The following is a 24,948-nucleotide window of genomic DNA, read 5'->3' as shown; positions in this document are numbered from 1 at the left end:
TTTGTTTCAGAGGATAATGATGGAACAATAAATACTTGCAAGGAATTACTTTCAAAGAGGAGCTACCGGTGTTTCATTTTAAATTCCCAATGCATTGGCCAATCTAAAAATTTGTACATAAACATGAGATTTTGCAGCTTGAAGTAGCACTTATGCAACCTCAAATGACCTCAAGAAATGCTTTTTTACAACAATTCGGCCTGTGGCTTTAAAGGATCAGGCACACTCACAGCTCCATCTTAGAGGAGCTTATCACAGACTGGTGACAGCACAGAAGGAGGCAGTCCTTGTTAAATGGTGCATTGCCCCCGCATTTATAATGCAGCAGCAATCACAGACAGTTATACTTAAGTATAAAGCTCCATATTTTATTTTTACCCAAAATGCTAAACTTTTTTCTTAAGCCATGTAGTTTCCATATTTTTCAACAAAAAAATGAAACCTCTGCTCCATACCATTTTCACAGGTCTTAACGAAAAAAATTGAATCAAGGTACAGCTTGTTCACTAAATTTTATACATTTTTTAGCAATTAATGTCACGTGATGAAAATACATTTAAAATTAGAACAAAGTTGTTTTGTGATACAATTTTTTTTAAACAGTTGAATATATTTACATTAGTTTAAAAAAAAATCATTAATTATGTTTTTCTTGTCCCCAATAGTTGTAACAGAGACAACTGGTAGTGTTTCAGGACTAAGTATAACATCTGAACTCAACGAGGAATTAAATGATTTGATTCAACGGTTCCACAACCAGCTCCAGAACTCTCAGGTATATTATGAAGAGTGCTCATTTCCAAAAGCACGAAACTAGTTTCTAAATTCTACTCTGGTTCATTCTGTAATCGTCATCGATAATTTATTGAAGGAGAATGGAGGGGCGTGGGTGAAAGAAGAGCAGAAGAGGGGTGTGGTGGGAAGAGGAGGGGCTGGGTGAGTAGAGATGGGGCAGCAGAAGGGAATGGAAGAGAGGAAGGACAAGGGAAGACGGAGATAAGCGGGAAGGGCAGAAGGAAGGAGGAGTGAGAAGGGAGGATGTGAAAGAAGGGGTGAGGAAAGGAGAATGGGAGGGGGAGAAGAGAGGATGGTGATGGGGAACTATAAAGTGTAATTTCCCCTCTCCTTAAACCTCTTTTCTCTCCTCTCCTCGCTTCTCTTTCTCTCCTCTCCTCTCGTCCCCCTCTCCTCTCGTCCCCCTCTCCTCTCATCCCCCTCTCCTCTCCTCTCCTCTTGTCCCCCTCTCTCCTCTCCTCTCGTCCCCCTCTCTCCTCTCCTCTTCTCTCTCCCCCCTTTCTCTCCTCTCCTCTCATCCCCCTCTCCTCTCCTCTAGTCCCCCTCTCCTCTCCTCTGCTCTCATCCCCCTCTCTCCTCTCCTCTGCTCTCGTCCCCCTCTCTCTCCTCTCCTCTCCCCTCTCCCCCTCTCCTCTCCTCTCGTCCCCCTCCTCTCCTTCCACATCCCCCACCCTGTAATTGGATTTGATTTCCTGTGAGATTGACTTGTTATTAATTATAATTAAAAAACAAATGTACTGGCAATTTGGTGAACAGAGCAGTAGAGTTGATTGAGGTGCTAAGTGATGCAAAGCTGTGGTGCTACAGATGGCTGGAGGGTGTAATTGTAACATCACGTCTTTACACAAAATTTTAAAATGTGTCCATGGAAAGTAAGAATTTGTAAACAGGAAGTGCATATCACTTAAGATATTTTTATTGATAGATTTTCTAACATAATTAAAATATTGTGGTGTGTCTCGAGTTTGTTTTTAAATCCCCCCACCTTATTCTCAGATGGCTAATCTTGGCATCATCACTTGGTCATAGCTCAGTACTGCTCCCAAGGCTCTGAGGACGAACTTCAGTTATTCCTTTCCTCATATCCACCATTGCTTGAGATTGGGAACTTGCGAGTCCATGGAACCATGTTGGTGCTCCTTCGCAATGCCGTGTTTCAGAACGCAATCTAAAGATATTTACTTTACAATGAATATTCTAAAAGACGAGGGAAATTGCAAAATGTTATTTTAATTTGAATAAAATTTCAATAAAATTTGGAAGATCTTAGAAATCATTTAGTTTTTTTTCTGGGGAAAACTTGAATCTGTTTTTCATATTGGACAATATATGTACCTTTGCAACCGCAGTCAGTTCCTGACAACAGGAGACGAGCTGAAAGTCTGTCGTTGACCCAAGAGGTTTCCAGGAATAGAGGTTCCTCAACTTCTGAACACTTGTCAGAACAAAAAGCCCAGCTGATTAATAAGCTGGAAGTTTTGCAAGGAAAGAAGGAGAGAATGGATAAACTACTTGATGAGTTGCATATGCTAAGAGACCAGCATGTTAACAACAGTTCCAGTAAGTGCTAAGAGTACCATTTCGACATGTGATAACAATTCCAAAGACCAGTCACTGGTATGATATTGAAATGGTGTTTAAAAAAAAAAAAAATGTTTTAATGTTCTGAGATGTTCTTTATGTAAGTATTGGAATTGCATGGCACGTGTAACACTGAAGCATGGCTCACTACTGTTTTCCGTTGGTTAATCTTCACAATGATGTTTAGGTGCACAAGATCTTAGACTGGGTCTTGTGTGACGAGAGAGGATTAATTAGCAATCTGGTCATGCAGGGCCCCTTCATTAAGATGGAGAGTGACACAGTTAATTCAGAGACTAGGGTCCTGAACTTCAAGAAAGGAAACTTCAACGGTATGAGACGTGAATTGGCGAGGATAGACTGGCGAATGATACTTGAAGGGTTGACGGTGGATAGGCAATGGCAGAAATTTAAATATCACATGGATGAACTTCAACATTTGTACATCCCTGTGTGGCCTAAGAATAAAAAAGGGAAGGTGGCTCAACCGTGGCTAACAAGGGGAATTCAGGAAAGTGTTAAATCCAAGGAAGAGGTATATAAATTGATTAGAAAAAGCAGCCAACCTGAGGACTGGGAGAAATTTAGAATTCAGCAGAGGAGGACAAAGGGTTTAATTAGGAGGGGGAGAATAGAGTATGAGAGGAAACTTGCAGGGAAAATAAAAACTGACTGCAAAAGCTTCTACAGATATGTGAAGAGAAAAAGATTAGTGAAGACTCATGTAGGTCCCTTGCAGTCAGAATCAGGTGAATTCATAATGGGGAACAAGAAAATGGCAGACCAATTGAACAAATAGTTAGGTTCTGCCTTCACTAAGGAAGGCACAAATAACCTCCCGAAAATACTAGGGGACCGAGGGTCTAGCGAGAAGGGGGAACTAAGGGAAATCCTTATTAGACAGGAAATGGTGTTAGGGAAATTGAAGGGACTGAAGGCCGATAAATCCCCAGGGCCTGATAGTCTGCATCCCAGAATAGCTAAGGAAGTGGCCCTAGAAATAGTAGATGCATTGGTGGTCATTTTCCAACATTCCATGGACTCTGGATCAGTTCCTATGGATTGGAGGGTAGCTAATGTAACCCCACTTTTTTTTTTTTAAAAAAAGGTGGGAGAGAGAAAACAGGAAATTATAGACAGGTTAGCCTGACATCAGTGGTGGGGAAAATGCTGGAGTCAATTATTAAAGATGTAATAGCAGCGCATTTGGAAAGCAGTAACAGGATCGGTCCAAGTCAGCATTGATTTATGAAAGGGAAATCATGCTTGACAAATCGAGAATTTTTTGAGGATGTAACTAGTAGAGAGGATAAGGGAAAAACAGTGGATGTGGTGTACTTGGACTTTCAAAAGACTTTTGACAAGGTCCCACACAAGAGATTAGTGTGCAAAATTAAGGCACATGATGTTGAGGGTAATGTGTTGAATTGGATAACGAACTGGTTGGTAGACAGTAGGCAAAGAGTAGGAATAAACGGGTTCTTTTCAGAATGGCAGGCAGTGACTCGTGGGGTACCGCAGGGTTCAGTGCTGGGACCCCAGCTATTTACAAAATACATTAATGATTTAGACGAAGGAATTGAATGTAATATCTCCAAGTTTGCTGATGACACTAAGCTGGGTGGCAGTGCGAGCTGCGAGGAGTATGCGAGGAGGCTGTAGGGGGACTTGGACAGGTTAGGTGAATGGGCAAATGCATGGTAGATGCAGTATAATGTAGATTAAATGTGAGGTTATCCACTTCGGTGACAAAAACAGGAAGGCAGATTATTATCTGAATGGTGATAGATTAGTAAAAGGGGAGGTGCAACGAGACCTGGGTGTCATGGTACATCAGTCATTGAAGGCATGCAGGTACAGCAGGCAGTAAAGAAAGCAAATGGCATGCTAGCCTTTATAGCGAGGGGATTTGAGTATAGGAGCAGGGAGGTCTTACTGCAGTTGTACAGGGCCTTGGTGAGACCACACCTTGAGTATTGGGTTCAGTTTTGGTCTCCTAATCTGAGGAAGGACATTCTTGCTTTTGAGGGAGTGCAGCGAAGGTTCACCAGACTGATTCCCAGGATGGCAGGACTATGAAGAAAGACTGGATCAACTAGGCTTATATTCACTGAAATTTAGAAGAGTGAGAGGCGATCTCACAGCAGCATATAAAATTCTGACGGGACTGGACAGGTTAGCTGCAGGAAGAATGTTCCCGATGTTGGGGAAGTCCATAACCAGGGGTCATAGTCCAAGGATAAGGGATAAGCCATTTAGAACCGAGATGAGGAGAAACTTCTTCGCTCAGAGAATTGTGAACCTGTGGAATTCTCTACCACAGAAAGTTGTTGAGGCCAGTTCATTAGATATAGTCAAAAGGGAGTTAGATGTAGCCCTTACGGCTAAAGGGATCCCAGGGGTATGGAGAGAAAGCAGAAATGGGGTACTGAAGTTGCATGATCAGCCATGATCATCTTGACTGGTGGTGCAGACTTGAAGGGCCGCATGGCCTACTCCAACACCTACTTTCTATGTATGGAAACATAGAAAGTAGGTGTAGGAGTAGGCCATGCGGCCCTTCTCTGCTGAATTCTAAATTTCTCCCAGTCCTTAGGTTTTCTGCTTTTTCTGGCCAATTTATATGCCTCTTCCTTGGATTTAACACTATCCTTAATTTCCCTTGTTTGCCACGGTTGAGGCACCTTCTCCGTTTTATTTTTACACCAGACAGGGATGTACAATTGTTGAAGTTCATCCATGTAATCTTTAAATGTTTGCCATGCCTATCCACCGTCAACCCTTTAAGTATCATTTGCCAGTCAATTCTGGTCAGTTCACACCTCATACCATCGAAGTTACCTTTCCTTAAGTTCAGGACTCTAGTTTCTGAATTAACTGTGCCACTCTCCATCTTAAATAATTCGACCATATTATGGTCACTCTTCCCCAAGGCGCCTCACACAACAAGGTTGCTAATTAGTCCTTTCTCATTGCACATTACCCAGTCTAGGATGGCCAGCTCTCTAGCTGGTTCCTCGACATACTGGTCTAGAAAACCTAATACACTAAAGGAAATTCTCCTCCACCGCATTGCTATCAGTTTGGTTAGCCCAATCAGTATGTAGATTAAAGTCACCCATGATAACTGCTGTACCTTTTATTGCACGCATCCCTTATTTCTTGTTTGATGCTGCCCCCAACCTCTACTACTGTTTGGTCGTCTGTACACAACTCCCACTAGCGTTTTCTGCCCTTTGGTATTCCGCAGCTCCACCCATACCGATTCCACATCATCCAAGCTAATGTCCTTCCTTACTATTGCATTAATTTTGTCTTTAACCAGCAATGCCACCTCGCCTCCTTTTCCTTTGTCGATCCTTCCTAAATGTTGAATACCCCTGGATGTTGAGTTCCCAGCCTTGGTCACTCTGGAGCCATGTCTCCGTGATGCCAATTACATCATAACCATTAACTGCTATCTGCGCAGTTAATTCGTCCACCTTATTCCGAATACTTTTCGCATTGAGGCACAGAGCCTTCAGGCTTGTCTTTCTAACACACTTTGCCCCTTCAGAATTTTGCTGTAATGTGGCTCTTTTTGCTTTTTGCCTTGGGTTTCTCTGCCCTCCACTTTTACTTTTCTTCTTTCTATCTTTTGCATCTGCCCCCATTCTACTTCCCTCTGTCTCCCTGCATAGGTTCCCATCCCCCTGCCATATTAGTTTAACTCCTCCCCAACAGCACTAGTAAACTAGTGACATTGGTTCCGGTCCTGCCCAGGTGCAGACCGTCCGGTTTGTACTGGTCCCACTTCCCCCAGAACCGGTTCCAATGTCCCAGGAATTTGAATCCCTCCCTTCTGCACCACTCCTCAAGCCACGTATTCATCTGAGCTATCCTGCGATTCCTATTCTGACTAGCACGTGGCACTGGTAGCAATCCTGAGATTACTACTTTTGAGGTCCTACTTTTTAATTTAGCTCCTAGCTCCCTAAATTCGTCTTGTAGGACCTCATCCCGTTTTTTTTACCTGTATCGTTGATACCTATATACACCGCGACAACTGGCTGTTCATCCTCCCTTTTCAAAATGTCCTGCACCCGCTCTGAGAAATCCTTGACCCTTGCACCAGGGAGGCAACATACCATCCTGGAGTCTCTGTTGCGGCCGCAGAAACACCTATCTATTCTATGTGCCAGGCTTCCACTAAAATTCCCATTTTGATAAATTGATATCTATAACTATGATTGTAATTGTGCTAGCCTTGAATGAGGAGAATGACAACTGAAAATTGTATAGCTGTATTTATGATACATGGAGTTCTATGGTGCTTTACTCCTTCCGCCGCCGCCCCCCCCCGTGCCAGAGGAGGAACTCTGGAAGTAATTACCATAAATAGTTACCACTGCCTATGTCTGTATTTTCCAACTTTACAAATAGAGATCTGTGAAAACTCTTTATACAAATTGTACAATAGAGTTTAAAAATTGCGATTCTAGCAACACAATCATTTTATATTGGGAGTGCATTTTAATGTCATACAACTTATCCCTGGAGTTAGATTACATATTAAATACAATTACGGCTTTTGCGGCTGTAGAACCAGAAGCTGAAATAATACTGATTCACAATACAAATATTGTTGTACCAACATTAAGGGTTCGATTTTTTTTCTCTCTTCTACCTTGTCGGGAGAGAGGCGGGCGACATATGTGGTGGGTTGCAATCCCGCTGCTTTCTCCATGCCGGTTTCCCCCACGACTTTGTCCTGATTGGGCTTGTTAAGCCTGCTCTGCACGGTTCTCCGCCAATTAAGAGGAAGCGGGTCTGATGATGTCATTTGATGACGCCTCATCAGCCGATTTCCTTAAAGGGACCATACCCACATTCATTTTGACAGGCTCTCCCATGATTCTCTCCATATTCTTATAGAGGGAGACTCAGCTCGCAGGGAGGTTTTCTTCCCTTCCAATGGGCAGAAAAGACTTCCCCAGGACACCAACGCAGCCTGGTTGCACGTTGCACACAAGCAGGGATGTCATCGGGAGGAGCTGGCTGCAGTGCCACAAACCTTTCAATGATCGCAGTCGATCATGAAATGTTACTGCAAAACACACTGAACCTCATCTTGCTGTCCTGCTATGGCACTCATCACATCCCCATCACTCTGCCTTCACTACCCTGCTTCTTTGCCCATCCGTCTCGCTTTATCTACATGATCCCATCCCCATCTCACTAGCCACCCCGCATACTCACCCTCATCCTTGTCTAATCATACCAACGAATAACAAATGAGGGTAGGCTTCGGTCTTTTAGCCAATTTTCATGTCAAGTTTCTGTTGGTGTGTTGTCAAACATGGAAATCTTTATTTTCAACACTTCGCCTTCTTGGACAGATTTCTGTGTACCTTTGGAAGTGGCTTAGTGAGTTGTAATGAATGGTGAGACATAACGGTACCCCCGCAATGGGAATGACTTGGGCATTGTGGGAATGCTTTATGGTGTTGGTGTGCAGTGGTGCCAACCTGCCTCATGATGTGGCAGCCAGGGAGTACAGTGTGAAGTGAAGTTAACCTAGCCATGGTGAGGCCAGCCCTGGCCTCCTAGGCAGCAATGTGGTCATGTACTGATGCCATGTGTCTTGTCCAGCATCAGGTGATTGCAGAGAAATTTGGTGGTGTTGCTGGTATGCCTGGTGATGTTGGTGTTGGGGCTGATTGTGGTGGGATTCTGAGGACCAAGGTGAGAATTTTTTGCTGATGGCATAGATGGCAGCTGAAGTTGAGATGACAGAAGCGATCTGTCAATGGTCAGAGATTGTTCCAAGGAGGTGTCAGTGGATCGAAAGTATAGACCAAACATTTCCAAACTGAATAAAGCTCAAAAGTGTCTTCCAAATCCTGAAGGCTCAAGCTTTTAACATTGGAAAGTGAACAGCTGTGAAATGGCAGCTTTTATACCACTTTTGCAATTGTCACCTATTCAGAGCAATGGAAAGTCATTGAGAACCCGACCTACTTAACTGATGTGATCCCCGATTGCCATGAAAGTCGTCAAAAAGCTGGAAAAATGGTTAGTAGGTGGTAAAATGCTGTTGAATTATCTTTAAAGACCCTCTTGGTGCCAGGTCTGTAAAGCGCAGGCAGACCCGGGACTTGGCAAACTTACACGGTGGCGAGTTCGGAGCGGGATATCGCCCCACTGTCAATCTTTCAGATCTTGATAGCAGATTCACCCTTTGAGTGCCGGCAAAATCCAGCACTGAGTTTGCGTTCCTCGTTTCCCCCTCCTTGGTCATGTGACAAGTTCTACTTGTAAGTCCTTTCCTTACAGAATCTAAATAGTGCTGCTCATTGTTATCAGTTCAATGTTGTGCATAATGTTAGTCATCATCATAGGCAGTCCCTCTGAATCAAGGAAGATTTGCTTCCACTCCCGAAGTGAGTTCTTTGGTGGCTGAACAGTCCAATACGAGAGCCACAGACGGAACAGATAGTCGTTGAGGGAAGGAGTGGGTGGGACTGGTTCGCCGGATGCTCTTTCCGCTGTCTGCGCTTGATTTCTGCATGCTCTCGGTGTTGAGACTCGAGGTGCTCAGTGCCCTCTCGGATGCACTTCCTCCACTTAGGGCAGTCTTGGGCCAGGGACACCCAGGTGTCGGTGAGGATGTTGCACTTTATCAGGGAGACTTTGAGGGTGTCCTTGTATCGTTTCCGCTGCCCACCTTTGGCTCGTTTGCCATGAAGGAGTTGTGAGTAGAGCACTTGCTTTGAGAGTCTCGTGTCTGGCATGCGGACAATGTGGCCTGCCCAGCAGAGCTGATCGAGTGTGGTCAGTGCTTCAATGCTGGGGATGTTAGCCTGAGTGAGGACGCTGATGTTGGTGTGCCTGTCCTCCCAGGGGATTTGTTGGATCTTGCGGAGACATCTTTGGTGATATTTCTCCAGCAACTTGAGGTGTCTACTGTTTATGGTCCATGTCTCTGAGCCATACAGCAGGGCAGGTATTATTACAGCCCTGTAGACCATGAGCTTGGTGACAGTTTGGAGTGCCTAGTCTTCAAACGCACTTTTCCTCAGGCGACCGAAGGCTGCACTGGCGCACTGGAGGCAGTGTTGGAGCACTTCAAAGATCTCCTCAATTGAGACTCTGCCTTTGACTCGAGTGTTCTCGACTCCGTCCCGCAGCATACTACCCGCCACCACCTCAGTGAGACCCCAACACTGCACGAGGTAGAAAAAGCCATAAGACAGCTCAAAAACAACAAGGCTACAGGTGCGAACGGAATCCCTGTTGAAGCATTGAAGTATGGCGGAGGTGCACTGCTGACACGAATACACGACCTCATCTCTATCATCTGGAAGGAGGAGAGCATGCCGGGGTATCTCAGAGATGCAGTAATCGTGACCATCTTTAAAAAAGGGGACAAGTCTGACTGCGGCAACTACAGAGGAATTCCTGCTATCAGCCACTGGGAAAGTCGCTAGAGTCCTCCTCAACCGTCTTCTCCCCGTGGCCGAGGAGACCCTCCCGGAGTCACAGTGCGGATTCCGTCCCCTATGGGGCACAACGGACATGATTTTTGCAGTGCGACAGCTACAGGAAAAATGCAGAGAACAGCGTCAGCTCTTATACATGGCCGCCTTTGACCTTACAAAGGCCTTTGACACTGTCAACCGCGAGGGTCCATGGAGTGTCGTCCTCCTCCGTTTCGGATAATGTTAGTAGCTGGAATGGAATAATCGGACTGTACTGTAATGTTTGATAATGCAGTTGAAACTGCTGTCCACGTCATACCGCACACCAAGTCCCATTCACCCATCACCAGTGTCCTCACTGGCCAAATATGGTTCCCCATCCCCACGCTCCTCAAATTAAAAAAATTTATCCTGATGTTTAGATCATTTGATGACCTTGCCCATTCCTATCTCTAACCTCCTTCAGTTCTGTCTCATCCTCCATTCCTTTGATAATATCTCTTGTGCACTCTCTTTTTCTCCACCCAACAATTGGTGACTGTGCCTTCAGCCAGCAGATCCCAAGGAAAATTCTCTTCCCTAAACCCCTCAGCTTCTCCTCCTTTAACACCCCTAGAATCATAGAATGATACAGCACTGAAGGAGTCATCAGACCCATTGTGCCTTTGACGATTTTTTGAAAGAGCTATCCCAATTAGTCCAACTCCCCTGCTCTTTCCCAATAGCTCTGCGAATGTTTTCACTAAGTCATGAAGTAACAATTTCTTAAAACTCTCCTGACTAAACTTTTGTTTGCCCCATCTAATATTTCCTAAGCATTCATTTTATTTGATTACATCTCTGATATTTTTCCACATTAAAGGTGCCATATAAATGCAAGTTGTTGTTGAAACTGATTTGGGCAGACTGTTAAAAATAACATGCAAGAAATTTTATTTTGCCCCGACAGCATTATGTGTTAGCGTATGTTTTAATGAGTTTGTTGCTCCATTCAGCCAGTTATTATATCCATGTCAAACTTGCAGCTCTTGGTTTAACAGGTGAGTAATAGTTATTTCTCTGCAACAGTGCCAGAGTAACCAACATTTCATATTTAACTCTTATCCATTCAAGTTTTTAAAGTAAGATAATCTCAAATTATATCACTGCATCTTTATAATAAATGTAGTAGGTTAATGTACAGACAGACCTGTTAAATAAGGTTGTGAGAGCCTAAATTCTGGTCTTGTTTTCTAGTTTCCTCTAGTGCCCCTGGTGTGTCTGGCTCATCTCACAGGTGTGATCAAAGAAGTTCTGTTTCTGCACCAGCAGAAGCTGGTACTGCAATCAACAGAGAACCCAGCAGCTTAGCCTCCTCAGCATGTGTTTTGGATTCCGTACCCTCACAGCATGATAGTGATGCAGAAGATAATGCTAATCCTAGGGAGAAATTAAAGTATGATTCAAAACTAAATGCAGTTAAAGCCAATTGCATGCTTCATTATAGTTGTACACCTATTACGTGTGGTCAGAGCACACTATTCACAGAAGTGGCCATGATAACTTTTGTTCATTGGGAGTTCTGTTGAATCTTGTAATTAAGAATGTGTAATTCTTCTGTACATCATATCCCTTGTGACTTCTATTTTTTAAACACAAATCTGATGGGGACAAAGGGGGAATTTTAACTGAGGATGGGGTTAAATCGTCAAATTTCCAAAACCTGATCTCAAACGCGCCTGCTTCCGTTTTAACCGCAGCGGGTTTGGGGGCGTCTGAGTAACCCACTCTGGAGAGGTGGGTCCGTGATTGTAATATGTAAATGAGGCTCTGATCCTGATATTTTGATAGCCATTTAAATGTAATGCCGGCCAGCCAGGTTTCCCAGGGCTCGGGGAAACCCGGCAACTAAACTGAGGTGATTGAAACTAGATCCAACAGATAAGTGCTTTTTTAAGCACTGCTTGTGGGCCAGGAGTAGCACCTGCCATGTTTTCCATCCTCTCTCTCTCCACCCCGCCGCCACGCCTTGCTTGTTGGTTCCGCTCTTTCTCTTACAACCAACCAATGTTTCCCAGTTACTGGGGACTATCTCGAACAACGGTCCTAGGCTGCGGCCTTCTACCATTGACTTTCCCACTTGGCCAGCCTGTCGACCTGGCCGGCTGCTGGACGGGCAATGGAGTAAAGGAAATGATAGAGGTCCTGTCATGAAATTCGGCAGGACCTCCGCATTCCTGGCACTTCGGGTTTTGCCCCTGTCTCCCTGTATATATTGGGGTCAAGGTTTTCATAGAACCTGTGAGGTTGTATTCTCATGAATGTACAAAATAAATTAACCAAGAGGATGTAATACACAGTTGATATTTTTATTGCCAAATAATATAGACAGTGCTTCAGATCTTTTTTCTTTCCACAACCACCCTCCATTTAAAAAAAAAAAATTCTATTAGTAATATTTATTTTTATTGCTGCCACTAACCGGTATTGTGAATGCAAAGTCCATTGTCCTTGCCTGAAGTATAAAAATCAACCTGTTCCGAGGAATTAGCAGATATTTTGAGAGTTGATTTTTCTGATGCAGAATTTAACACGTAAAATTTTGAAATTATATTAGAGATTGAAATCTTTTCTGTTACATTCTTTGCAAAACTCATTTTTAGTTGCAAGGTGAGTTACTATTTTGTGCATATTATTGATAAAGGAATCGATCCTCAGTTTATTGTCTGCCTCCTTTTAGGTGTCCTTGCACCATGCATCAACTGCAGCTGAGAAAGCATTCATTCTGCTCCCAGGCTTTTTGCCTGCACTGCTGTGGATTGACTGCTGGGAAATGCAGAAAAACAATCCACTGATGGATTGTCCTCAGATTTATCACCTCCCTGTAAAACAGCAGGTTGGCATTTGGCCTCTGCTCAGTGCGTCCCAATATCTACAGCTGAAATTAGTAATTTAGTGGATTGGAAGAATGCAAGTGGAAAACCACCTTTGGTAACACTTGGCATTATAGACTGTCCTGTACTATTGTGCCAACATATTAAATGTTGTTTTGAATTACGTGAATCTTGCTGTGAAATGCTATCCATTGCTAAAGTTGCGCATTTGTGGCCGTCTCCCGAGAAGCATTAGGCTCATTAATGTTCTCTGGTTGAATAGCCTGCTTACACTTGTCCAGGCTCACATACAAATAATAGTACTTCACCGGGATAGTGGAGAGTGCTGGTGCCCAGAGAACCCTCTCCAGCAAAGGGTCAATGCATTCAGGAAAATAGGACGAAACGAATGTTTGTATCATTCTAACTAAAATTTATCAGAGTGAACAATTCAATGTTAATTTGCTGTATAATTGCTTCAATAATTTAAACTATTGAAGCAAGTTAAAGCATGGCACATTATGCAAATAGAAATTATATGCATTACAGAATTTGATCTGTGAACAATAAAGTAAGCAAGAAATTGCAGTTGAATTTAATGTTAATTGAATGCTAAAAATGATTTGGTATTTTCCATTTCTGTTCACTTAAGTGGGTGTAACCACATTGAATTTTATGGTCTACTGATTGAGAACATATCCGAAGTGTTTTTTGAAATTAATTTACATGAGTCAGCGCAGTGTTGGTAGAGTTTGATTGCGAGCACTGTTAGACTGTGCATGATTTTCCTATAATTCTGTGCTAAAAGACTGCCCCCCAAATTGATCAGATTGAACAATATTGAATTGTTTACTAATAAATTTTAGTTAAATGTAATTAATGATGCATATATTTTTTCCTCCCAATTTTCTCCATTCTTGTTCTGAAGGCATGGACTCTTTGTAGAGCTGGAGTTTCATGGCTACCAGCACTCTCCAAAACCCCACCCAAGTAGCTATTATTGATGAGCCTGGATAAGTGGCAGCTTTCACACTGGTCTTGTACTGCTCACCTTCCAATTCAAACATTAGGTTACAGCCTTGAGTGGAATGAGTCTTTTGATAAAATGTAATTAGCTCATCAGTGTTTCTCTTTGATTTAGTTTGGGTTTATCATTCCTTACTAAACTTTTAATAATTCCTTTGTTCAGAAACTCTTGCCAAATATAGCATGATGAACTATATAAAACTTATTCCTTCAGGAAACTAAAGGAAGTTCACAAGAGGCTAAATGAATTGCGTGAATTGATTGATTACTATCAGCAGACTTCAGATATGATGACTGATGCTGTTAATGAGCATACAAAAGAGGATGAAGATGAAACTGAGGAAGAGTCTATGTACTACTCTGATCAGGAGAATCCAGAAACAGTCACAAACATAAGGTGTGAAAAATAAGTATTGGGGTAAATGTTGCTGCTGTTTAAAGCGCCTTGAGAGAATAAAAAAGGAGGACACTTAAGTTGCTGTGGATTCTGTGTGTTGGACAATAAAATGGGGGGGTTAAGATGACATAAGTATTTTTTTTTAAAATGCACCAGCTCTGACGAAAGGTCATCGACCTGAATCGTTAACTCTGTTTCAGTCTCCATAGATGCTGCCTGACCTGCTGAGTATTTCCAGCTATTTTAAAATGCACTGTTTGCAATGCTTCTTTGAAGTTGGGCAAGGTAGTACTTTTTGTCTTGCTGCTTTTGCGTGTTTAAAAGGAAAGGTGAAAAGCCCAAGAATATGCGGGTTTGCTGGTATAGTGGCTTAGTCTAACGGCCTTTCAACTTTGGGAATCTCTGTGTGATTCCAGCACAGGATGATGCAATGAAAGTCTGACGTTGCAGCCTAGTTTGCACAAGTGTTTCTGATTAGCACTAAATTTATCATCTCCTGTGAGGCTCGGAATGGCTTTGTTTGGGAAGAGTCATTTGGCTATTGAAAGCAGCTGTTCCAAGATTGAGGCTAAGGTACATTTTTGGGACATGACCTGAGAGTACTTGATGCGGGCAATGGGTGCTGGAAATGACTGTACAATTTACCAGTTCTAATGCTGCTTACCGTCATGAGCACAAAATAACAAAAATTTTGGGCTAGACTTTCCACTTTCTGGCTAAGGTCGAAAAAAATGGGCCTTGTTCCAGCGATGCAGGACCTATCGCCCGTGCTGATCGCCGGCTCAAGGCCCATTTTCTTTTTGCGATTTTCCACTCGGCCATGCCCCAGCGATGTCAAATGGGCGATGTGGTTTCGTGGCGATCTCATGATCGCCCAAAGAAAACGGAAGTGAATGGAAAAAAAAGCTTCCCTAGCAACGCATTACTACGTGTGTGCAGGTTGATTTTTTTTTTCAGGTGGATGCTCCTTCCTGCGTTTTGGGAGGTCAGGGGTCATCACACATGCTCAGAAGCTCTGTGAGGGTTGTGGAAAAAGAGAGAGGAGAAAGCATTTTATGTTCTGAATAATCTCATAGTAATCGATAATGGAGGCATCATTTGAAAGGAATAGGGCCAAGCCTTTCAGCGAGGAGGCCAATAAGGCCCTGGTGAATGTTGTCAGCACCAGGTGGGAGGATCTGACACGGGGCGGGCATGGGAAACCTCCACCCCGTGCATATCGGAGGATTTTGGCAGAGATTGCCGACGTGGTCACATCGGCATCTAACGAAGCCCGGACACCGGACCAGTGCCGCAAGCGTTGGAACAGCCTACTGGCAACTGCGAGAGTAAGTTGAAATTTATATGTATGTATTATTTAATGATCTAAAATATGCAATGTTATTTGGTTACTTTCAAACATAACTAAATTATGAATAAATTTATACAACCCAGCATAAAGTTAAATGTTGCAGTGTGAAATAAATGTCTTCAATGTCTTAAATTGCCTGATCCATTTGCTTATGCTGTGCAATGTTATCGTATCATTTACAGAAGAAGATCTTGATCAATAATCGGGAGCAACGCAGGACGGGCGGGGACATTATGTGCTCACGAGGAGCTCGCGGTGGCCTTGGTGGGGCCAGAAAGCCATTCGGTCACATCCCGTGGTGTGGCCGAACCCACCCTTGAGACATGTAAGTAATGAGAAATGTGCATTGTTCAATGTGTGAATCATTAGTAAAGACTGAAAATATCGTAGTTACGCATGTAATGTTATGCAATTAAAATGTAATTTGATGTTATGCAATGTTATGCAATTACAATGTAATGTTATGCAATTATAATATAATCTGATATATAATAGTGATGTACTATAGATGTTCAAACCAGGTCATGTTAAACCTTGTGATCACCTGTGCATATGGGGTAATGGAAAGCATTGCAATGTTTTGAGTTCGAGAAAAATTGTAATGCAATGATTTGAATAGTTAATCGTTGTTTATCAAATTAAAGGTCAAGTGGTCGTCGAGTCAGTGGAGTCCACTACCACTGAACCGTCTCCACCATCGCAGGGGGCTGAAGAAGAAGAGGAACCACTGCAGACTCCTGCTGCTGTGCTTCAGCAGGAGGAGGAGACGGAGACAGAGGAAGAAGAAGAGATTTTTTTTGCCGGGGGGGGAACAACCTGCGGCCATCTCGGTTGAGATGGAAGAAGCACCTGGACCACTGGGGGGGTTGGAGGGAGGGTGTTGTTCATTTGTTCATTTAAAAAAATATATATATTTTTGTTAATAAAAAAAAAAATTTCTACAACTTTCGTACCTTCTCTCTTTACATAAGTTTTACAACGTACGGTTCCTCATGCAGATTTGTTTGTTTGTTCTGTTTCCCCATGGAATATCATTTAATAACTTCACTATGTAAAAGCTATTTACTAAATAATTCCAATATATGAGATCTATTTAGCATAAATAAGGTGGTGATACCTATTTATATTCCCTGTCCCAAATTTCTGAGTACAATTTGCTTCAATTTTACTCTCTCAATAACTCAACAATTCTCCACCCTTCCTCAGAGGCTAAAAATGGCGTCCATAGTACCCATTTCCCTCTCTGAAGCCCTGAAAAAGCAACTATTTTTGAGCACTCTTGGGCCTTGCATCGGCCCAGCGAAGTGCATGCTAAGTGCTGAAACTTGGGATGGGCCTTGTGTGGGCCATCATTTGGGCGATCATCTCAGCGATCAAAGTGCAAATTTAGGGGCCTATTTTTCCGGCGATATTTTGGGTCTAGTTTCCACTTTTTGCTCAAAATGGGCGATAGAGGTCCATTTTGGGCGACAGATGGGTGATGTGAAGTGGAAAGTCTAGCCCTATATTTTCAATGACAGTGAGTCCATGTCTGTGTATCTTTTGAATTCAGATTTGGAATCCCAAGCTCATCGATCACTGATGAAAAGGAAATAACTAGTTATCGGCTACTTGGCATGCTCCATCTTTGTTGAAGTAGAGCAATCATTGATTTTCCTTCCTTTCAGAAAATGAATCTTCTATTGAATTAGTGTGCAACAGCACTCGAGCTTGCTTGAAATGTACAACTATTTTCAGTAATCTGGTTGAAGCTGTAAGAGTCTTAATCGTCCTGAAAAGTGTTTTGGGGAGCGAGATTTTTTTTCCATCTTTGAATGTCAAATTTAATTCTGCTTTGGTTTTATTTTGGTATATTTTTATTTTAAGATTTCTAATAGTAATATCTAAAACACAAGATGTTGGAAACTAAATTACCACAAATATGAATAAAAACCAAAGTACCAAAGATGCTGGTAATCTGAAACAAAAAATGTTGGAAATACTGAGCACATCAGTCAGCATCTGGGGAGAGAGCAAACCCCAGTTCCGATGAAAAGTCGTCGACCTGAAACGTTAATTCTCTGCCTGGCCCGCTGAGATTTCCAGCATTTTCTGGTTTTATTATAATCAAGCTAATGTTTCGAGTGCATGAACTCTTTGTCAGCACTGGAAGCTGTTGCAGATGAACTGCATTTAAAAATAGGAACTAAGTGGGAAGGGGATGAAAACGTGCACGTGAAAAGAAACTGAGATGTGAAATGCTTAAGTGGAGGATAGGAGATGGTTAAATGTCAAAAGTAATATAAACATGAGACGATAAGAGGCATAATGAGTAAAGTCAAAGAATTGAAACTGAGACAGTGTGTGTGTGTGTGTGAATAGCTGAAAAGGGACAGGCAGGTTCAAGGGAGGCATAGAAGACTGACAAAACACCAGACTTCAGTGGGCCAGGAGCTTTGTAGCAGAAAAATGCAGGTTAAAACCAAGGTTGAAGAGTGTTCTGACTGTGTAGCCTAGTTTGCATGTGTTTCTGATTAGCACTAAATTTATCATCTCCTGCGAGGCTCGGGATGTCATCTATCTAACTAAGTGTTGGCTAACTAACAGAAATCAGAGAGTCGGGATAAATGGTTCATTCTCTGGTTGGCAATCAGTAACTAGTGGGGTGCCGCAGGGATCAGTGCTGGGGCCCCAACTATTTACAATCTATATTAACGACTTGGAAGTAGGGAGTGAGTGTAACATAGCCAAGTTTGCTGACGATACAAATATGGGAGGAAAAGCAACATGTGAGGAGGACACAAAAAATCTGCAAAAGGACAGGCTAAGTGAGTGGGCAAAAATTTGGCAGATGGAGGATAATGTTGGAAAGTGTGAAGTCATGCACTTTGGCAGAAAAAAAATCGAAGAGCAAGTTATTATTTAAATGGAGAAAGATTGCTAAGTGCTGCAGTACAGCGGGACCTGGGGGTACTTGTGCATGAAACACAAAAGGATAGTATGCAGGTACAGCAAGTGATCAGGGAGGCCAATGGAATCTTGGCCTTTATTGCAAAGGGGATGGAGTATAAAAGCAGCGAAGTCTTGCGAGACAGGGTATTGGTGAGGCCACACCTGGAATACTGCGTGCAGTTTTGGTTTCCATTTTTAAGAAAGGATATACTTGCTTTGGAGGCAGTTCAGAGCAGGTTCACTCGGTTGATTCCGGGGATGAGGGGGTTAACTTATGAGGAAAGGTTGAGTAGGTTGGGCCTCAACTCATTGGAATTCAGCAGAATGAGAGGTGATCTTATCGAAATGTATCAGATGAGGGGGCTTGACTAGGTGGATGTAGAGAGGATGTTTCCACTGTTTGGGGAGACTCAGGTTGTAAATCTGTGGAATTTGCTGCCTCAGGAAGCTGGGATATTGAATAAATTTAAGACAGAAATAGAAGTTTCTTAAACAATAAGGGGTTATGGGGAGTGGGCAGGGAAGTTGAGCTGAGTCCACGATCAGATCAGCCATGATCTTATTGAATGGTGGAGCAGGCTCGAGGGACCGTATGCCCTACTCCTGTTCCTATTTCTTATGTTCTTATGTTCTTATCTGGCTATTGAAAGCAGCTGTTCCAAGATTGAGGCAAGGGTACATTTTTCAGACATGACCTGAGAGTACTGGGGCGGGGGGGAGGGGGGTTTGCCTCAAGCAAAAGCCTGCTCCTTCCCCATATCCCATGAAATATTTGGACTTCCTTCGCGACAGAAAATAGTCGCTAAAGTTACTATCTGATGTTGCTAAAGGTGATATTAAGGCCAGAGAAATTTAGAGTGCCTGGTAGAAAGGTATGGTGATGTTCTTTGAATTTGCGTTAATCTTCATTAGAACAGTGAAGAAGGCCCAAGGCAGAGGGGTCAGAATGGGAGTGGGACAGAGAATTTAGTGGCAAACGAGGAGGAGCTCAGGGTAAAGATTCAGTGTTCGCTTTAATTTTTTTTTGGTTTGGGTTGCCCATTCAAACTGTCACACATGCGTGGTTTTTCCCATTTAAAAGTCAGTGACCTGGCTACATGGAGCTCCAGATTGCCGTATGGCCACGCAGCTTAAAGGGAACATTTGTTACAATTATGGACAGAATAGAGGTCATCTAATCTGCATTTCAGCTCCCTGATGTAGAGGAGGTGGCACAGTGAGCAGCAAGTGCAGTATACTCGGTTAGAAGAAGTAGCTGTAAGTTTCTGTCGAACTTTGAAAATGTGTTTGGTCCCCTGGACAATAATGTAGGGGTAGATAAATGGGCAGGTGTTGCATCTCATGAACTTGCATTGCAAGGTGTCAGGAGAAGGAGAGCAGATGCTAGAGGTGATGGTTTGGGGACCTAGAGTGTCAGAGAGGGAACAGTCCCTTCGGAAAGCTAAGAGCAGAGGAAGGAGGGAAAGATGTGGTGGTGGAAATGGTGAAAGATAATCTGGCAAATGTAGAGGCTGGTCGGGTGGAAGGTGAGGATAAGGTGGATCTGGTCATAGTTCTTGGGGGGGGGGGGGCGGGGGGGGGGGGGGGTGGCGGATAAGGACAGAAACTTGGGAAATGGAATGGACTCGGTTGAGGGTTCTGTCTCCTGTGGTGGCGGGGAATCTTTGGTTGAGGAAGATGGAGAACATTTCAGAAGGTGTCATCGTCAGAGCAGATATGCCAGAGTTGGAGAAACTGAGGGAAAGGAATGGAGTTTTTACAGGAAGCAGGGTGGGAAGAAGTATAATCCAAAAAATTGTAGTAGTCGATAGGCATGTAATAGACATCAGTGGAAAGCCTATCCCCAGAGATAGAAAGAAGTCCAGTAGGGAAAGGTCTGAGATGGACAACATGAAGATGAGAGAGGAATAAACATTTTAGCTAAAATGAATTCAATTCAAGGCAAGAGCACAAAGCAAAATCAGCAGAGTCATCAAGATAATGGCAAAAAAGGGAGCTTGAGTAGGATTGGAACAAAAAATATCAACATATCCTGCAAAAAAACTGACCTAGCTGGGACACATGCAGGTTCCCATAGCAACACCTTTATTTGGAGAAAGTGTATGGAGTTGCCAAAAGGTTGTTTAGTGAGAGAATAAGTTCAGCCAAATAGAGGCAGATCATGTTGCATGGGGATTGTTTGAGCCACTGTGTCATGGAATAAGCGGAGGGCTTTGGGGCTGTCCTGGTGAGAAATGAAAGCGTAGAAGGACTGTATGTCTATTTTGGAAAGGAGGCAGTTGGGGCCAGAAAACTAAAATCTGTTGAAGTCAGAAGAGTCACAGATGTCAACGAATAAAGACTGGACAACGCCGAGAGCGTGAAGGGGTCAAGCGCAGGCAATGGAAGGAGCGTGCGGCACACCAGTCCCACCCACCCCCTTCCCTCGACGAATGTCTGTCCCACCTGTAACAGAGTCTGTGGCTCTCGTATTGGACTGTTCAGCCACCAAAGAACTCACTTTAGGAGTGGAAGCAAGTCTTCCTCGATTCCAAGGGACTGCCTATGATGATGATGATGAGGACAAGAAAATTAAAAATAGTTAAGATAAGAGGATCTCAGTTCAGCAGGACAAGAGTTGGCTGAAATGATTGATGAGGTTGGAGGCTGTAGTGGGAAGATCTCCAGAGGAGATTAGGTCAGTAATGATCTCGGAAATGAAGCCTTAGTGTTTAGTAGTGGAGTCATGGCTCGGGCAAGTAGGTGGAGTTGTGAGAAAATTAGCTTTTGATCCTCGGCAAGGTAAATGTCTTTCTACCACGCAGCAACCGTGCCTCCCTTTGTCAGCAGATTTGACCATGATGTTGGGATTTAACCAGAGAGAACAATGTGGTGCAAGTTCAGAGAGAGATGAGTTAAAGTGAGTGAGCTAAGTGGAGAGATTGACATGACTGATATCCCACTACTAGTTCCTAATAAAATGATCGAGAAGTCCAGGTGGATGGTGGATTCTGAAGACAGGAAAGGGGCGGATGTGCGCAAGACGCCTTTTGGCCCAAATAAAGTTTTGACATTCATTGTTCGAAATTTGCAACAATATTTTGTTTTGCTAATAGTTTGAAGACTTGTGCCTGTTTGAAATGGTCTTTATTTGCTCGAAGGGTTCTTCATTTATATAGTCTGAGCAATTTTACACAGCTTCATTTAATGCATAGCAATCTGTTCTAGGAGATGACTGGTGTCATTGTTTGGAATTGGAAATATCCCATATTTGCATTTTGCAACAGTTTGAAAGCCATTTATTTCAGTGGATGCGTTTATTGATTTTGGCTTCAACTTAACGAATTATCTGAATAAAGGTGTCAATTATAGAAACAATTACTTAAGGCTTTGCTTATAGTTATATTTTAACAACTGTTGTATGTCATTCCCACAGAAACCCACAAAGGTGTAACTGGGCAGATATCAGTAGCGCTTCCAGGATGGTGGCACTAAATGGAACCAGTAACCGCAATGGGAGACTCCTGAACACAGACTGTGAAATCAACAATAGGCCAACAAATGTACAAACTTCGAATGTACCACCTCCATCAGATGAACCTCATATAAGCTACGTTGAATGTAAGATCATTAGTTATGTAAAAACGATATGAATCTCTTGTCCCTACATACTGTACAATCATGAATCTCTTGTCCCTACATACTGTACCATACTGAAAATGTGAGCACCCAAATAAGTGAATCTTTCCTGTATGATTCCAACTTCCATCAATAACAAAGTGCTGTGTCAGTGCACGTTGTCTTTTATTCCTGTGAATTTGAAGTGTATACTTAATTAACACAGTGGTTCCCTGGGTGCCTTTTATTATCCTATTCCTATGCTTCTTCTAGGCCAGTATTGTGAGGTGGTTGGCTCCTCATGCTCTGCAAAAGGCTTGTGGAACTGAGGTGGCCATTGTCTCATTGCATCTTGTTCTTGGCACAGAGCCACTGCTGGCTGCAACTCTGAAACCTGGTGTTACCTCTCGCATTTCACTACTGTGGTTTTCTGAAAGGGAAGGCCTGGCATACACTGCTGTTTTAAGAGATAGCAGTATCAGCCATGTATATTCTAGCCATCGCCATTCCACTGATCAGTAGAATATCATCATCATAGGCAGTGCCTCAAAATCGAGGAAGACTTGCTTCCGATCTAAAAGTGAGTTCTTAGGTGACTATACAGTCTAATATGGGAATTACAGTCTCTGTCACAGGTGGGACAGACAGTCGTTGAAGGAAAGGGTGGGTGGGACTGGTTTGCCGCACGCTCCTTTGCGCTTGATTTCTGCATGCTCTCGGCAACGAGACTCGAGGTGCTCAGCGCCCTCCCTCATGCACTTCCTCCACTAAGGGCGGTCTTTGGCCAGGGACTCCCAGGTGTCGGTGCGGATCTTGCATTTTATCAAGGACAGTTTGAGAGTGTCCTTGAAACATTTTCTCTGCCCACCTCGGGCTCACTTGCTGTGTAGGAGTTCCAAGTAGAGCACTTACTTTGGGAGTCTTGTGTCAGGCATGCGAACAATGTGGCCCACCCAACGGAGCTGGTCAAGTATGGTCAGTGCATCGAAGCGCTGACCATCATCATAGGCAGTCCCTCAGAATCGAGGAAGACTTGCTTCCATTCCCTAAGTGAGTTCTTTGATGGCTGAACAGTCCGATACGAGAGCCGCAAACCCTGTCACAGGTGGGACAGATGTTCATCGAGGGAAGGGGTCGATAGGGCTGGTTTGCCGCGCGCTCCTTCCGCTGCCTGTGCTTGGCCTCTTCACGCTCTTTGCGTTAAGACTCGGAAGAGCTCAACGTTTCCCGGATGCACTTTTTCCACCTTGTGCGGTTTTCGGCCAGGGACTCTCCGGTGTCAGTGCTGATGTCACACTTTACCAGGGAGGCTTTGAGGGTGTCCTTTTAACGTTTTTGCTGTCCTCCTTTGGCTCGTTTACCACGAAGGAGCTCCGCATAAAGCATTTGCTTAGGGAGTCTCGTATCTGGCATGCGAACTATGTGGCCTGCCCAGCAAAGCTGATTGAGTGTGGTCAGTTCAGAGGCTGAACTCCAGGATATAGTCAATGTATTCACTGAGACATATAAAAGCATGGGCCTTACGCTTAACATCCGTAAGACAAAGGTCCTCCACCAGCCTGTCGCCGCCGCACAGCACTGCGCTTAATATCGCCATGCTCTCGGCGATGAGATTCGGTGCTCAGCGCCCTCCCGGGTGCACTTCCTCCACTTAGGGCCGTCTTTTGCCAGGGACTCCCAGGTGTCAATGGGAATGTTGCACTTTATCAGGGAGGCTTTGAGGGTGTCTTTGTACTGTTTCCTCTGCCCACCTTTGGCTCGTTTGCCATGAAGGAGTTTCGAGTAGAGCGCTTGCTTTGGGGGTCTCGTGTCTGCTATGCGAACAATGTGGCCTGCCCAGCGGAGCTATCAAGTGTGGTCAGTACTTCAATGCTGGGGATGTCGGCCTGGTCGAGAATGCTAACATTGATGCGTCTGTTCTTCCAGAGGATTTGTAGGATCTTGCGTAGACATCGTTGGTGGTATTTGTCCAGCGACTTGAGTGATCTACCATACATGGTCCATGTCTCTTAGCCATACAGCGGGTATTACTGCAGCCCTGTAGACCACGAGCTTGGTGGCAGATTTACGGGCCTGGCCTTCAAACACACTTCCTCAGGCGGCTGAAGGCTGCACTGGCGCACTGGAGGCGGTGTTGAATCTCGTCGTCAGTGTCTGCTCTTATTGATAAGAGGCTCCCGAGGTATGGGATATGGTCCACGTTGTCCTGGGCCACGCCGTGGATCTTGATGACTGGGGTGCAGTGCTGTGCGGCGAGGACAGGCTGGTGGAGAACCTTTGTCTTACGGATGTTTAGCGCAAGGCCCATGCTTTCGTACGCCTCAGTAAATATGTTGACTATGACTTGGAGTTCAGCCTCTGTATGTGCGCAGGCGTTGTCCGCGTACAGTAGCTCGACGACAGAGGTTTGGGTGGTCTTGGACCTGACCTGGAGACGGTGCAGGTTGAACAGATTCCCACTGGTTCTGTCGTTTAGTTCCACTCCAGCGGGGAGCTTGTAGACTGTGAGGTGGAGCATGGCAGCGAGGAAGATTGAGAAGAGCGTTTGGGCGATGACCTATTTGACCCCGGTCCGGACGTGGATTGGGTCTGTAATGGATCCGTTGGGAAGGATCAAGGCCTGCATGTCGTCGTGGAGCAGGCGGAGGATGGTGACCAACTTTTGGGGCATCCGAAACAGAGGGGGGCGCTCCATCGACCCTCACGGTTGACAGTGTCAAAGGCCTTTTTAAGGTCAAAGAAGGCCGTGTATAAGGGCTTCTGCATTTTTCCTGCAGCTGTCCCTGCATTTTTCCTGCAGCTGTCGTGCTGTAAAAACCACACTCAGTAGAATAGTTGGTCTAATGGCAGCTATCAAATCCTGAAAACCCTGAGAGAGACAGCGGTCGCCATGGTCTGGAAGGCACTACACATGCACTCTATTCTACCCCAGAATGCCTCCAGAGCTGCTTTGGAGGT

General features: G+C 44.0%; 1 protein-coding gene across 6 annotated transcripts in view; it reads left to right on the top strand.

The window, feature by feature from the left end:
• Positions 1 to 24,948, top strand: part of pcm1 (pericentriolar material 1) — a 280,791-nt gene that overhangs the window by 70,394 nt on the left and 185,449 nt on the right. For all 6 annotated transcript variants that reach the window (XM_070869661.1, XM_070869689.1, XM_070869670.1 and 3 more), the window contains 5 exons: positions 666 to 775; positions 2,145 to 2,355; positions 11,073 to 11,271; positions 13,929 to 14,111; positions 21,809 to 21,993. In XM_070869661.1, coding sequence (XP_070725762.1) covers positions 666 to 775; positions 2,145 to 2,355; positions 11,073 to 11,271; positions 13,929 to 14,111; positions 21,809 to 21,993 — 888 coding nt within the window. The remainder of the gene's footprint in view (positions 1 to 665; positions 776 to 2,144; positions 2,356 to 11,072; positions 11,272 to 13,928; positions 14,112 to 21,808; positions 21,994 to 24,948) is intronic.

The sequence above is a fragment of the Pristiophorus japonicus genome, chromosome 2 (genome assembly GCF_044704955.1).
Source record: "Pristiophorus japonicus isolate sPriJap1 chromosome 2, sPriJap1.hap1, whole genome shotgun sequence".
Classification (NCBI taxonomy): Eukaryota; Metazoa; Chordata; class Chondrichthyes; family Pristiophoridae; genus Pristiophorus; species Pristiophorus japonicus.
The sequence above is the reverse complement of the archived record's forward strand: the minus strand, read 5'-3'. Positions and strand labels throughout refer to the sequence as shown.